Raw genomic sequence first — 14476 nt, forward strand, 5'->3', positions numbered from 1 at the left:
ATCATTCTTTACCATCTTTCCTCCCCAGATCATAAAGTTATATAACATATTTATTCTAGAAATTTTTAAACATATAAAATAAAAATATCAGTTCTAATCTCACAGCACAAAGACAAGTGCTAATACTTGGCAATCTTAATGATATATTTAAAAATGTGTATTATACATATTTACACAATTGAAGTAATTTTATATGTTTTGTAACCTATAATTTATCTGTCAACATTCCACTGGTCTATATGATGTATACCTTTTTCCATGTTAGTAAGAATCCTTCAAAAACTGTAATGAATTTAATTATGACCCCATTATTAGAATACTTTCAGTATTTTTCCTTTTTAAAAATTTTTTTCCTTTTTTCTCTGAGTCTGCTTGCTAGGAAATATATTCCAATTAATATTCATAACCATGATTATTATTTCCTTTTTTTTTTTTTGAGACACGGTCTCCCTTTGTCACTCAGGCTGGAGTATAGTGGTGCGATCATGGCTCACTGCAGCCTCAATCTCCTAAGCTCAAGTGATCCTCCCACCTCAGCCTTCTGAGTAGCTGGGACAGAGTAGCCAGGACCACAGTAATACGCCACCATGTCCATCTAATTTTTGGTTTTTTTTTTTCTTTCTTTTTTTTTTTTTTTTTTTTGAGACGGAGTTTCGCTCTTGTTACCCAGGCTGGAGTGCAATGGCGCAATCTCGGCTCACCGCAACCTCCGCCTCCTGGGTTCAAGCAATTCTCCCGCCTCAACCTCCTGAATAGCTGGGATTACAGGCACGCACCACCATGCCCAGCTAATTTTTTTTTGTATTTTTAGTAGAGACGGGGTTTCACCAGGTTGACCAGGATGGTCTCGATCTCTTGACCTCGTGATCCACCCGCCTCGGCCTCCCAAAGTGCTGGGATTACAGGCTTGAGCCACCGCGCCCGGCCTTTTTTTTCTTTTGAGACAAAAGTTTTGATCTGTTGCCTGTCTGGAGTGCAATGGCATGATCTTGGCTCACTGCAGCCTCTGCCTCCCAGGTTCAAGCAATTCTTGTGCCTCAGCCTCCTGAGTAGCTGGGATTATAGGTGTGTACCCCCACACCAGCTAATATTTGTATTTTTAGTAGAGATAGGGTTTCACCATGTTGCCCAGGCTAGTCTTGAACTCCTGATCTCTGGTGATCCACCCACCCCAGCCTCCCAAAGTACTGAGATTACAGGTGTGAGCCACTGCGCCCAACATTTTTTATATTTTTTGTAGAGACAAGGTTTACCATGTTACCCAGGGTAGTCTCAAACTCCTAGATTCACCCACCTCAGCCTCCTGAAGTGCAGGGATTACAGGAATGAATCACTGCGCCTGGCTGAACATTGTTTCCTTAGTCAGGATTTCTATAAATGGTATTACTAGGTCAAAGAGTATTAAAGCATTTGAAACTCTTGCTGCATATTGCTAAATTCCCTTCCAGAAGGTTGTGGCAACTTCCATTGCCACCATGAATATATGAGTGTATCATCTCCATCACTGAGCATTATATTTAAAAAAAAATAGTTTGCCAATCCAGCAAACACAAATACATGTTCATTTCTTTAATTATTAACAGGAAATGTATAAGACTTATATGAAGAAAACTGTTAATGGGATATAAGACAAAACAGATAAATGGAGAAGCATACCTTGTGTTTGGAGAGAGAAATTGTAAAGATGTCAGTTTCCTCTAAATAAATTTATAAGGTCATTGAAATCCCTATAAAGATCCACACAAGATTTCAACAAATGGTATCATAACTGGCTAGTCATTGAGACATAAAATTTTAAAAAATTAAAAATGAGATGTTTGGGTTTTTGTAGAGACAGGGTTTCGCCATGTTTCCCGGGCTGGTCTCAAACTCCTGAGCTCAAATAATCCTTCCATGTTGGCCTCCCAAAGTGTTAGGATTACAGGTGTGGGCCACTGCTCCTGGTCTCACTCTTTATTCTAATATAAAAACTAAATGACTCAAAAATTTTATTGTAAAAAAGAAAACACGAATAATTTTTTTTTTGAGACAGACTTTTGCTCTTGGTACCCAGGCTGGAGTGCAATGGCGCAATCATGGCTCACTGCAACCTCTGCCTCCTCGGTTCAAGCAATTCTTCTGCCTCAGCCTCCCAAGTAGCTGGGACTACAGGCATCCACCACTGCGCCTGGCTAATTTTTGTATTTTTCATAGAGACGGGGTTTCACCATGTTGGCTGGGCTGGTCTTGAACTTCTGACCTCAGGTGATCCACACCTTGGCCTCCCAAAGTGCTGGAATTACAGGCGTGAGCCACTGCACCCAGCATGAATAAATGTTTTAGTAATTATGGAGTGGAGAATGCCTTTCTAAGCATGAGAGGAAACTAAAAGACCATAATTATAAATCTTTATAATTTTATCACATAAAATGTTAAACTATAATTGGACACAAAAGAAAGATCAACAAAGGCCCAAATATTTGCAACACTAATATCCTGAATGTACAAGCAGCTTTTACAAATCATTATAACAAATGAGAAGACCTAAAGGAAAAGGGCAAAGGATATAAGCAGATAATCCACAGAAGAAAATTGAGAATTAAACAAAAAGAAGGTCAACATCACTAATAATAAAAGAAATACAAACTAAACTAAGCATAAATTATTCATATTCAGGTTGCGGTGAGCCGAGATCATGCCATTGCACTCCAGCCTGGGTAACAAGAGTGAAACTCTGTCTCAAAAAAAAAAAAAAATTAAAAAAATATTATTCATATTCATCTCATGTTGTCAACACTGATGGTGAACAGTATAAGAGAAACAGGTTAATACTGTTGACAGGAGTAAACACTCATACAATTTTTTTGTTTGTTTTTGAAACAAAGTCTTGCTCTATTGCTCAGGCTGGAGTACAGAGGCATGATAGCTCACTGCAACCCCACCTCCTGGATTCAAGCAATTCTCATGCCTCAGGCTCCTGAATAGCTGCGATTACAGGTGCCCACTACCACATCTGACTAGTTGTTTTATTTTTAGTAGAGATGGGGTGTTGCCATGTTGGCCAGGCTGGTCTCAAACTCCTCACCTCAAGTGATCCTCCTGCCTCAGCCTCCCAAAGTGCTGGGATTACAGGCATGAGCCACTGTGTCTGGCCTTCATATAATTTTTTTGAAGAACAATTTATCATCACCTTTTCAGATTAAAAATATACATCTCTTTGGGTCTAGAGTTTATACTTCTGGGAATTTAATGTAAAGCAATACTCATCCAAGAGGGAAAAGAATACACAGACACACACATATAGATACATACATGCTGTTGGAAGAATTATTTGTCATAGAAAAAATTGAAAGCAGTTGTTATCAGTAGTAGACTAGCTAAATGGTGGAATAGAATAAAATAATTTACAGCTATTAAAAGGTAGGTGGTATATTTATATACTGTCAGTGAAAGATATCCTTAACCTATTAAGTGATAGAAAGTAGTTTTCTAAAGGGCATTTAATTCCATTTAAAATTTATATATAAAAGTATGTGCACTGAACAATTTTGTTTTTGAGATGGAGTCTTGCTTTGTCATCCAGGCTAGAGTGCAGTGGTGCAATCTTGGCTCACTGCAATCTCCGCCTCCCAGGTTCAAGTGATTTTCCTGTCTCAGCCTCCCAAGTAGCTGGGATTACAGGCATGCACCACCACACCTAGCTAATTTTTGTATTTTTAGTAGAGACGGGGTTTCACCATGTTGGCCAGGCTGGTCTCGAATTCCTGACCTCAAGTGATCTGCCCACCCTAGCCTCCAAATGTGCTGGGATCACAGGTGTGACCCATTGTGCCCGACCCACAATTTTTGAAAATTAACCATAGTTGTCTTTTTTTTTTTGAGACAGAGTTTCGCTGTTGTTACCCAGACTGGAGTGCAATGGCATGATCTCGGCTCACCGCAACCTCCGCCTCCTGGGTTCAAGCAATTCTCCTGCCTCAGCCTCTCGAGTAGCTGGGACTACAGGCGCACACCACCATGCCCACCTAATTTTTGTATTTTTAGTAGAGACGGGGTTTCACCTTGTTGACCAGGATGGTCTCGATCTCTTGACCTCGTGATCCACCCGCCTTGGCCTCCCAAAGTGCTGGGATTATAGGCATGAGCCACCGCGCCCAGGCTTTTTTTTTTTTTTGGAACAGAGTCTTGCTCTATCACCTGGCTGGAGTGCAGTGGCGCGATCTCAGCTCACTGCAACCTCCACCTCCCAGGTTTAAGCAATTCTCTACCCCAGCCTCCTGAGCAGCTAAGATTACAGGTACACACCACCATGCTGGCTAATTTTTTGTATTTTTAGTAGAGACAGGTTTCACCATGCTTGGCCAAGCTGATCTCAAACTCCTGACTTTGTGATCCACCTGCCTCAGCCTCCCCATAGCTGTCTTTATGGCTCAGATGATGGGGGAACTTTCAGTTTCCAATATAAAAATTTTTGTTTTATTTGAATTTTTACAATAATTATGACCTGGATGAAAAATTTTTATTTATTTATATTATTTTTAGTAATTGAAAGTAAGGATGGCAAAGTGGAGCTGAAAGTATGACAATTCCACATCCTTCCCTCGTTTCCAACTAGCCAGGAAGGGTATAGGATTTCCCAAGCTGCTTCGAAGATCACACAGTGAGTGAACCACACAGGCTGAAGAAATTGTAGGAGCAATGGGCAGAGACAGGGGCCAGCAGGAGGTAAAGAGGAGACATATTTTGCAAGCATTGGGATCAATGGAAATGATTACCTGGCCACTTGCTGCCCCATCATTGTATCACCTTCCTTCAATCTTTTGGCTGTCACTCTGGAAAAAAAATATTGCATTCTTAATACATAAGAGCATCTGGGGACTGTTTTGAGTTTCAAGCCAAATGAAAAACTGCTGGGTAAGTGTATGTGGCAATAAAACCTGGATAGATGAAGGCATATAGTTAGGTAAGATGCAGGAAGAAAGCTGTTAGAGGAAGTTCTGCTCTGTGACCTCAGATAAGCACTCCGATTGGATTTTTTTATGAGTGAACACAAAAGTCTTACTGCCATGTTCAAGTAAAGATGAATTTCTACCAATGACTTTAAAAAATATAACCCAGGCACCACTACATACTTATTACCCAAAATACTAGCTACCTAAAAAGATGCCAATTAACATTTCAAAACTGTTTTCCACTTGAGATTTGAATCTTTATCAATCAGCTATGAAAAAAAATGTAAGAGAATGATGGCTATATTATTTATCTAGGCAAAAAATTACTGAGGACTTAGTGATCAGTAAAGGCTTTTGATTTCCTCCTCTCCCTGAGTTGTTTGCTGAGTATGTAAGTTTGAGTCAACTGCAGATTTACCTAAATTAAAAAAATACAGGTAAATGGAAGGCCAGAAAAAGCTGATGTTAGTCTTAGCATCTTCCTCTACCCAAATTATTTGCCACTAGTGAAATGGACAAATTGGAGTTTGGCTTTTTTCTTTATGAGATGGAATCTTGCTCTGTTACCTAGACTGGAGTGCAGTGGCATGATCTCGGGTCACTAAAACCTCTGCCTCCCAGGCTCGTGATCTTTCCACCTCAGCCTCCTGAGAAGCTGGGACCACAAGCATGCGCCACCACGTCTGGCTAATTTTTTGTATTTTTAGTAGAGACAGGGTTTCGTTATGTTGCCCAGGCTTTATTTTTTCTTTTAAGGCTTTTTTTTTTTTTTTTCTGGAAGTAATTCTGTTGAAGCAATGAAAGGCAAATTGTGCAGAGCAGATAGGAAATGGTTGGGACAAAGGGACCAGGAGTGATCTAATCACTAATCTTTTTAGACCTTTGCCTGCAAAAGATGCATGTGCATGAAACCCATCACTGATACTGTGCTTGAAGAACCAGAGGGAAAGTGACAATGTTTTAAGTCAGTTGGATATTTTAAAAGATGAACTACCTCAAAATAGCATTTAACATAGCATTAGCATGTTGAGGGGGGAAATAAATAATACCTCATGTAAGGATCCACAGTGAGGAACAAAGCTTCAAGCAGGACCTCTGCAAAATAGAGCATTCCATAGGCAATTAGAAACTCGAGGCCTAAGAAGAACAATAGACACTGAGCACTACTAGATGGGGGAGGGTGAGACAGGGATGAAGGTTGAGAAACTACCTATGAGGTACTGTGCTCACTAACTGGGCGACAGGATCATTCATACACCAAACCTCAGTCACATGTGATTTATCCATAGAACAAACCTGCATATGTACCCCTAAAACCAAAATAAAAGTGGAAGAAAAAAAAAAAAAAACAGAACTCAAGGCCTGATGCCTTCACTGTTTTTGGCATTTTTTTTTTTTTTTTTTTTTTTGAGACAGTTTTGCTCTTATTGCCCAGGCTGGAGTGCAATGGCGCAATCTCGGCTCACTGCAACCTCCACCTCCCAGGTTCAAGCGATTCTCCTGCCTCAGCCTCCGGAGTAGCAGGGATTACCGGCATGCACTAGCATACCCAGCTAATTTTGTATTTTTAGTAGAGATGGGGTTTCTCCATGTTGGTCAGACTGGTCTCGAACTCCCGACTTCAGGTGATCCACCCACTTCGGCCTCCCAAAGTGCTGAGATTACAGGCATGAGCCACCATGCCTGGCTTTTTTTTTTTTTTTTTTTTGAGATGGAGTCTTGCCCTGTTGCCCAGGCTGGAGTGCAGTGGCTTGATCTCTGCACACTGCAATTTCCATCTCCCAGGTTCAAGTGATTCTTATGCCTCAGCCTCCTGAGTAGCTGGGATTATAAGTGTACCCACCACCATACCCGGCTAATTTTTGTATTTTTAGTAGAGACAGGGTTCCACCATGTTGGCCAGGCTTGTCTTAAACTCCTGACCTCAAGAGATCTGCCCATCTTGGCGTCCCAAAGTGCTGGGATTACAGGCATGAGCCACTGCACCAGGCCTCTTTTTGACATCCTAAAAAAACAGATAATATTTCTGTTGCAGGGTTGCCTTCCCATCTGTGCTTCTATGGAAGAGACAAGAAGGGGTTCTCACTTTTGGCTCATCCCAGTTAATAGTAATAACAATAATAATAATGCTATTTACTCAATACTCATTCTATGCTTTACATGAATTATTTCATTTGATATTTAACAAATACTGTTTTCATTTTATTTAAGTTTAGGTTAAGTAACTTGCCCAAGGCCACATGTAAACCATTATGTCCCAGTGCTCACCATACAGTTTCATTGCCAGCCACAGTTAGTGTTAGAGAATGTGCATTTTGCTGGAGTGACTCTCATGTATACATTCTTTGGAATTTTGAATTTGAATCATGGCCATCACAGCTTAGATGGAACTGATGACTTTGCCGGGCTACTTCATTGCATCCCCTTTTCTCAAAAGCTTACTTACCTGTAAACACTCCTTATAGACTCCTCTTAAAGTCTGAACTCTGCATATAGCTACTGGGCAGTGCTTGCCTCACTGTCATCATCAGGCTCACGAGGACAGAGAGGACATCCTCCCCACGGTCTAGTCAAAGCCATGAAGAGTAATGCACTCAAGCATGAATTTCAATTATCAATGAAAGCAGAGGAATCCTGCCACGTGACATGGAGGCTTCACACAGAGAACCCTGGAAAGGTCTTTGTGGCAGATTGCAAAATGGCCACAAATAACTCCCACCCTTGTGTGCTGGTCTCCTTGCCATTTCTCCCATCAAGAAATCTATTTTCTGCCTCTTGAATCTGAGCCCGGCGTTGTGATTTGCTTTGACCATGGGATGTTAGCAAACATGGTACAAGTAGAGGCTTGAAAAGTGCTTACACAGTGGGGCGTGGTAGCTCACACCTCTAATCCCAGCACTGTGGGAGGCCAAAGTGGGTGGATCATCTGAGGTCAGGAGTTCAAAACCAGCCTGGCCAAGATGGGGAAACCTAGTCTCTACTAACAATACAAATATTAGCCGGGCATGCTGGTGCATGCCTGTAATCCCAGCTATTCAGGAGGCTGAGGCAGGAAAATTGCTTGAACCTGGGAGGTGGAGGTTGCAGTGAGCCAAGATTGTGCCACCATAATCCAACCTGGACAACAGAGTGAGACTCTGTCTGAAAGAAAAAAAGAAAAGAAAAGAAAAGAAAAGAAAAGAAAAGAAAAGAAAAGAAAAGAAAGAGAGAGAGAAAGAAAGAAAGAGAGAAAGAAAGAAAGAAAGAGAAAGAAAGAAAAGTGCTTACACATCAGAGCTTGCCAACTCCTGCTACTCTAGATCTATGGGACCACTATGAGAACAGAGTTCAAACTAGCCTGCTAGAAAGGCCACGTAGATGAGAACTGAGGCAGGAACCCCAGCAGACATGTGAACAAGGCCCATCCTAAATTAATCATTTGCCAACCCAAAGAATTGTAAACTAATAAATGTTGGTTGTTTAAAGTCACTAAACTTTGGGGTAGTTTCTTATGCAGTAAAGGCTAACTGATATAGTTCCTTCCAACTCTGAAATCTTTTGAATATGACTTACCTCCATTTTTTAAGGGTGGGAGCTCAGCTGTCTTCAACTCAAAGTCACTATTAGTAGGACTGCCAACGAAGTGCTTCTTCAGGGTCCATCTCTTAGCACGAACCATCCTGAAGCTCCTAGAACACAGTCAATATGTAGTCAATATGCATTTTAACAGTTCCTTAGCCATGGAACTGAGCCCAGATAGCACAACTACAATATCCCCAAACCCCAACATTATCATGTAACATCAACCACATTCATTTAATATTTACTATGTTTCTGGTGTCATGCTAAGCACTTCATATAGATTACCTCATTTTATCCTTATAACTTCCCTATAAGATAGGCATTAGTATCATTGCCAGTGTATGGATGAGGAAACTGAAGTTTAAAGAAACCTTAAAGACAAGGAAAAAATATAAATCAACAAAGAAATTCTTCCCCACGGGCGCGGTGGCTCTCGCCTGTAATCCTAGCACTTTGGGAGGCCGAGGTGGGTGGATCATGAGGTAAAGAGATCAAGACCATCCTGGTCAACATGGTGAAACCCTGTCTCTACTAAAAATACAAAAATTAGCTGGGCATGGTGGTGCACGCCTGTAGTCCCAGCTACTCGGGAGGCTGAGGCAGGAGAATTGCCTGAACCCAGGAGGCGGAGGTTGCGGTGAGCCGAGGTCGTGCCATTGCACTCTAGCCTAGGTAACAACACCGAAACTCCGTCTCAAAAAAAAAAAAAAAAAGAAATTCTTCCCAACCAATGTTAGGCTAGAGTTTCTCTATGGCACTGAACAGCTACCGAGAGTGCGAATATTCTGTTTCTCATCTCACGTGGAGTGAATCCCAAGAAAAAGCATCAACCACAAAGAACCAAATAGAAAGAAGTTCATTTATCCCTTTTCAGATGGAAAGAGCCGGGCATTTCAAGGCAGCCTCAGAACTCCTGGAAACCACCGGGGGGCGCCGCTGCTCCGCCCCATTTTCAGGTGGTCCCCCACCCCCACCCCGCTATACTTTTATTCGTCTCTTTCTTGTATAGACAAGCCTCTCTGTGTTGCCTAGGCGATCTGCCTTCCCAAAGTGCTGGGATTACAGGTGTAAGCCACTTGCGCTCAGCCATTTCCTTTGGCCCAAGGAGGGATCTGAGTTTAAACTCCACACCGAACCGATTTTGAGCTTAAACGCTACACCTAGCAAGGGAAGATGATGAAGGCTGCCCGGAGCCGAGGGCTCATGACGTTTTGCTTGGACTGAACTCTTCTGAATCACAGGAGACCCGCGCCTTCCCGCAGGTGCATCAGCTACAAACAATCCAACCACGAAACGATCTGCAGCTGCCGACAACCTCCCCCGCTCCACCACCGGTGCCGCGGGGAGGGGACACTGGTGGCCTGGAGGGAGCACTTCCGCATTGCGCGGCAGCCAGGGGGGCGGTCCGATCCGCAGCTCGGGGCTGTTCCTTCTTTTTTTAAAAAAATTAAGACTATTTTTAAGGGACAAATCATAATTGTATACATTTATGGGGCACTCTGTGATGTTTTGACATATATACACAATGCAGAATTATTAAATCAAGCTAATTAGCGTAACCCCCATCACCTTTTTTTTTTTTTTTGAGACAGAATCTCGCTCTGTCGCCCAGGCTGGAGTGTAGTGGCGCGATCTCGGCTCACTGCGACCTCCACCTCCCGGGTTCAAGCGATTCTCCTGTCTCAACCTCCTAAATAACTGGGATTACCAGCTTGCGCCACCACACCCGGCTAATGTTGGCCAGGCTGGTCTTGAACTCCTGAGCTCAAATGATCCGCCTGCCTCGGCCTCCCAAAGTGCTGGGATTACAGGCGTGAGCTACCGCGCCCGGCCCTACCTATCACTTTTATGGTGAGACATTTGAGTTTACTTTTCGTTATTTTGAAATACACATTATTGGCTCTAGCCACCCTGCTGTGCCACAGATCTCAGAACCTACTCCTCTCGTCTCTGAACTGTGTACCTTTAGGCCAACAAGTCCCCATTCCCTCGGCAACCTGCTCCCTGCCTCTGGCAACCATCATTCTAGTCTTCATGAGTTCGACTTTTTTAGAGTCCACACATCTTCGTCCCTTTTCCCAAAAACGCAACCGCTGGGCATTCCAAACTCGCTGCAAGTCCAGAAGCCCTCCTGGAAAGAGTCTGGTCTGGCCGCAGAGGGGCGAGGTCCCCGGAAAGGTCTCTCCTGCCCGAGAATGGGACCTGGCGCGGCGCCCGGCCCTTTCTTCCACCCTCCCCCAGATGTGCAGTCCCGCAAGTTCCCTGGCCAGCCCTTTCCCGAGTGCAGGCAGCTACCGGGTGTCCCGGGTTGTAACCAGGCTTTCCTCTTCCCTCCCACGCCAGTCTCCGAGCTCTCGAATGACCTGCAGGGCCCAGGAGGCGTCGGAACCTCGGCTCCCAACCTCCTCCGAGTACAAGACCCAGCGGTCACTCGGCAAAAGGGAAGGAGGGGTAAATGCAAACCTCTTCCACTGGGACGTCTACAGACTCGGCAGGAAGAAAGCGAAGGGGTTAGCGGAGGGAGAAAAGGGACGAAAAAAAAGCAGGAGGTCTACTTACAGGAGTGAGTCCGAGGGTTCCACTGCCTGGGGAAGGCGGCTGGGACTGCGCGGCCCGGCTCCCGGGAACTGGGTTATGACAGGTCCCAGGAGAGGGTGGGGCCACCCTGGGGTGGGGCTGCTCCTGGAGAGTGAGAGCCCGGCCCCAAGAAGGTCCCAGGAGGAAAACTAGGGTCCTGGAAATCTGTGTGCATTTGTGTGTGTGCGTGTCTGTGTGTGCCTATGTGCATGTGTGTGTCCGCGTGTGCATGTGTGCGTCTGTGTGTGTTGGGGGTTGGGGACTTCTGATAGTAAAACCGCTAACCGAGCTTTGTCCAGGTGACACTGGACCTGCGCCTGTTGTCCTAATTTGGAGGCCTGCGGAAATATGCCCCGCGGGGGAACCAGCCTTGGCATCTGCGGCGCAGGCCAGAGGAAACCAAAGGCAGGGCCTGGGGCGGCCGCATCCAGAATCAGCTCCCGGTGCTAACTCCCATCCCTGGGTTCCCCGTCAGTCCGGCTGTTTGCATGCAGTGCAAGATTTCGCCCAGGGCTGGGGTGCAGACCTGCTGCCTGTCTGTCCCCGGTCTGCCTGTTGAACACTGCTCACCTTCCACGAGTCAATTCAAGACCTCTGTGAGCCCTTCCCAGACTCCCTCAGGTAGGAGTGAGTGGTCTTGCCACTGAGGTGCCTCACCCATCACACCCTAGCAAACATCAGCCCTTGACACGCCTCTTCAAGGAGAGGTGGTCTAAGACGGGGGTTGAATGTGAACCAAGTCGTTGGTATTAGATGGTTGCAGGTTCGAAGGCTGCACTGCCACTTACTAGTGGTGTAGCTTTCAGAGACTTGTTTACTTTCTCCTTGCCTCACTTAGTTCAGCCATTGGCAAGATGGGAATAAGAACAATGCCTAACTCCCAGTCATTATGAAGATTCAATGTCTTTTATTTATTTATCTTAATTTTAATTATTTTGAGGTCTTGCTCTGTCACCCTGGTTGGAGTGCAGTGGTGGGAATCATAGCTTATTGCAGCCTTGGACTCCTGGGTTCAGGTGATCCTCCTTCAGCCTCCGTAGAAGCTGGGATTACAGGCCCACCACCACGCCCAGCTCAATGTCTCTCCTTGTAAGAATAACAGTCACATTGGATGAGAGCCCCACTTATAAGCCACAGTTTAACTTAATCACATCTTTGAAGGCCCTGTCTTCAAATACTGTCAAATGGATTAGGGCTCATTATTACGGCCTCATTTAACCTTAATTACCACTTTAAAGGTCCTATCTCCAAACACAGTTACATTCTGAGTACTGGGAGTTGGAGACTTTATTTTTTATTATTATTATTTTTAATCTGCAGTCTCAGATCTTTATTAATTTTGAAGAACTTTGCTTCTGTGATTTATCTGTTGCATTGTCTCATTTTAGAACTCATATTACGTGCATTAGTTCTTCAGGAGGAGCTACACTCCAGCTCATATTTTCTCATGAGATTTCCGTCTCTTTATAATGTTGCTTTGTTTTGAGATATTTCTTGTACTTTATCTCACAGACTAATTTGGGTCTCAGTGGAGGCCCTACTGGCTTTTAATTGTTAATGGAGTTTCTTAGAGCTAAAATAATCATGTATTTTAGCACAGAATGGTCATTTTTTTCTTTTACTCTTTATTCTTTTTTTTTTTTTTGAGACAGAGTGTCACTCTTGTAGCCCAGGCTGGAGTGCAATGGTGCAATCTCAGCTCACTGCAACCTCTGCCTGAGTTGGAGACTTTAACACAAGAAATCGGGGAAACACATATTAACATGTTATGTTAAGCCCATAACAGAGCATGTGGATCAAGTGTGGCGGATGCACACCACAGGATATATGCAGCAATCAGAAGCACTGGGTTTGATGCACATAAAGCAACTTGGATGGACCCTAAAAATACAATGCTCCAGCACTTTGGGAGGCCAAGGAGGGAGGATCACAAGGTCAAGAGATCAAGACCATCCTGGCTAACATGGTGAAACCCTGTCTCTACTAAAAATACAAAAATTAGCTGGGTGTGGTGGCACGTGCCTGTAGTCCCAGCTACTTGGGAGGCTGAGGCAGGAGAATCACTTGAACCTGGGAGATGGAGGTTGCAGTGAACCAAGAATGTGCCACTGTACTCCAGCCTGGTGATAGAGCGAGACTGCCAAAAACAAAAAACAGAAACAAACCAAAAAAAACACACAACACTGAGAGTTGAATTCTTCCTAGCACCAGAGTTTGTAGCACTTTATCCCCACTGTCTGCCAAATTCTTTCTTTCTCACTCTCTTGTTCTCTCATTAATTTATGTAACAACAGCAACAAAAAAATCCATTCCCAGGCTGGGTGATGTGGCTCATGCCTGTCATCCTAGCCCTCTGGGAGGCTGAGGCAGAAGGATCACTTGAGGCCAAGCATTCAAGATCTGCCTGGGCAACATAGCTCGAATCTGGGAGGTGGAGGCTGCAGTGAGCTGTGATCATGCCACTGTACTCTAGCCTGGGTGTCTAAGTGATATCCTGTCTTGAAAAACAAAAAGCAAACAAAAAAACAGAAACCTCCACTCCCTGCTTTTTCTCTTCCTACTATAGGTAACTATTGTGATATGTTTGATGTGCATATTTTTTTTTTTTACATGTTCTTTCATAATGTACACTGTGGGCATATACTTTTATAGAAACGGTATTGTGTTACATATCTCATTGTTTCTCTTTTTCTTTTAAGACATCTTGTTATAGAATCACTCTGTTGCCTTTGGGTATTAGAAGAGTTAATAAAATTGCAGGCCTAAAAAGTCTTTCCAAATTAAGAATAACAGAAAAAAGTGCCAGGAGCACAGAATGGCTCACAAACTCACTTGTCATTAAATTGAAGGTATGGATAAGATTTGGCTGCACCAGGTCAAAAAAGATCTCTTTCCCAATCATCATGACTCAATCAGTCTTGAAGACTGCAGTTTGTCAAGTCATGGTGAGTAAGTTAAATCACGGCTGTTACATAATCACAAACAGAGATTTAGAGTACGGAATTAAGGATCAAGGAAAAAGATTTTCCTTTGCTTTACTCTGAGATAAAACATTGTTCAATCCAGTTCTCTGATCTTAGGTTTCAATGAACTCTGATCTAACCGTGGAGGGAAGAGTTCACTTAAAACAATAAAGTAATAACATACAAGTAATTTAAAAATGCTTTTTATCAAATAATTCAGACAATACAGATGTGTACAATGTGAAAAGCAAAAGTCATTGTTACCTGTTTGGTAGGAATTCCTTTTGGATGTTTTTCTGTACTTTAAAAACAGACAGACTTAGTCGGGCACAGTGGCTCATGCCTGTAATCCCAGCACTTTGGGAGGCCGAGGTGGGTGGATCATCTGAGGTGAGGAGTTTGAGACCAGCCTGGCCAACATGCTGAAACCCCATCTCCTCAAAA

The 14476-nt window shown here is 43.6% G+C and overlaps 1 protein-coding gene across 6 annotated transcripts in view; it reads right to left on the reverse strand.

The window, feature by feature from the left end:
- The window catches only part of PTGR1 (prostaglandin reductase 1), a 73262-nt gene that overhangs the window by 29766 nt on the left and 29020 nt on the right, over nt 1-14476 (reverse strand). For 4 of the 6 annotated variants that reach the window (XM_054258922.2, XM_078374277.1, XM_078374270.1 and 1 more), the window contains 3 exons: nt 8484-8599; nt 5981-6026; nt 4755-4811 (listed from right to left, as the gene is read on the reverse strand). In XM_054258922.2, the coding sequence (XP_054114897.1) occupies nt 4755-4811; nt 5981-6026; nt 8484-8589 (209 nt within the window). In that variant the 5' untranslated portion in view covers nt 8590-8599. Of the gene's footprint in view, nt 1-4754; nt 4812-5980; nt 6027-8483; nt 8600-9652; nt 11101-14476 lie in introns of those variants that run through there. The other 2 variants (XM_002743196.7, XM_054258923.2) reach the window with 2 other exon arrangements.

This window comes from Callithrix jacchus, chromosome 1, assembly GCF_049354715.1.
Source record: "Callithrix jacchus isolate 240 chromosome 1, calJac240_pri, whole genome shotgun sequence".
NCBI classification, from domain to species: Eukaryota; Metazoa; Chordata; class Mammalia; order Primates; family Cebidae; genus Callithrix; species Callithrix jacchus.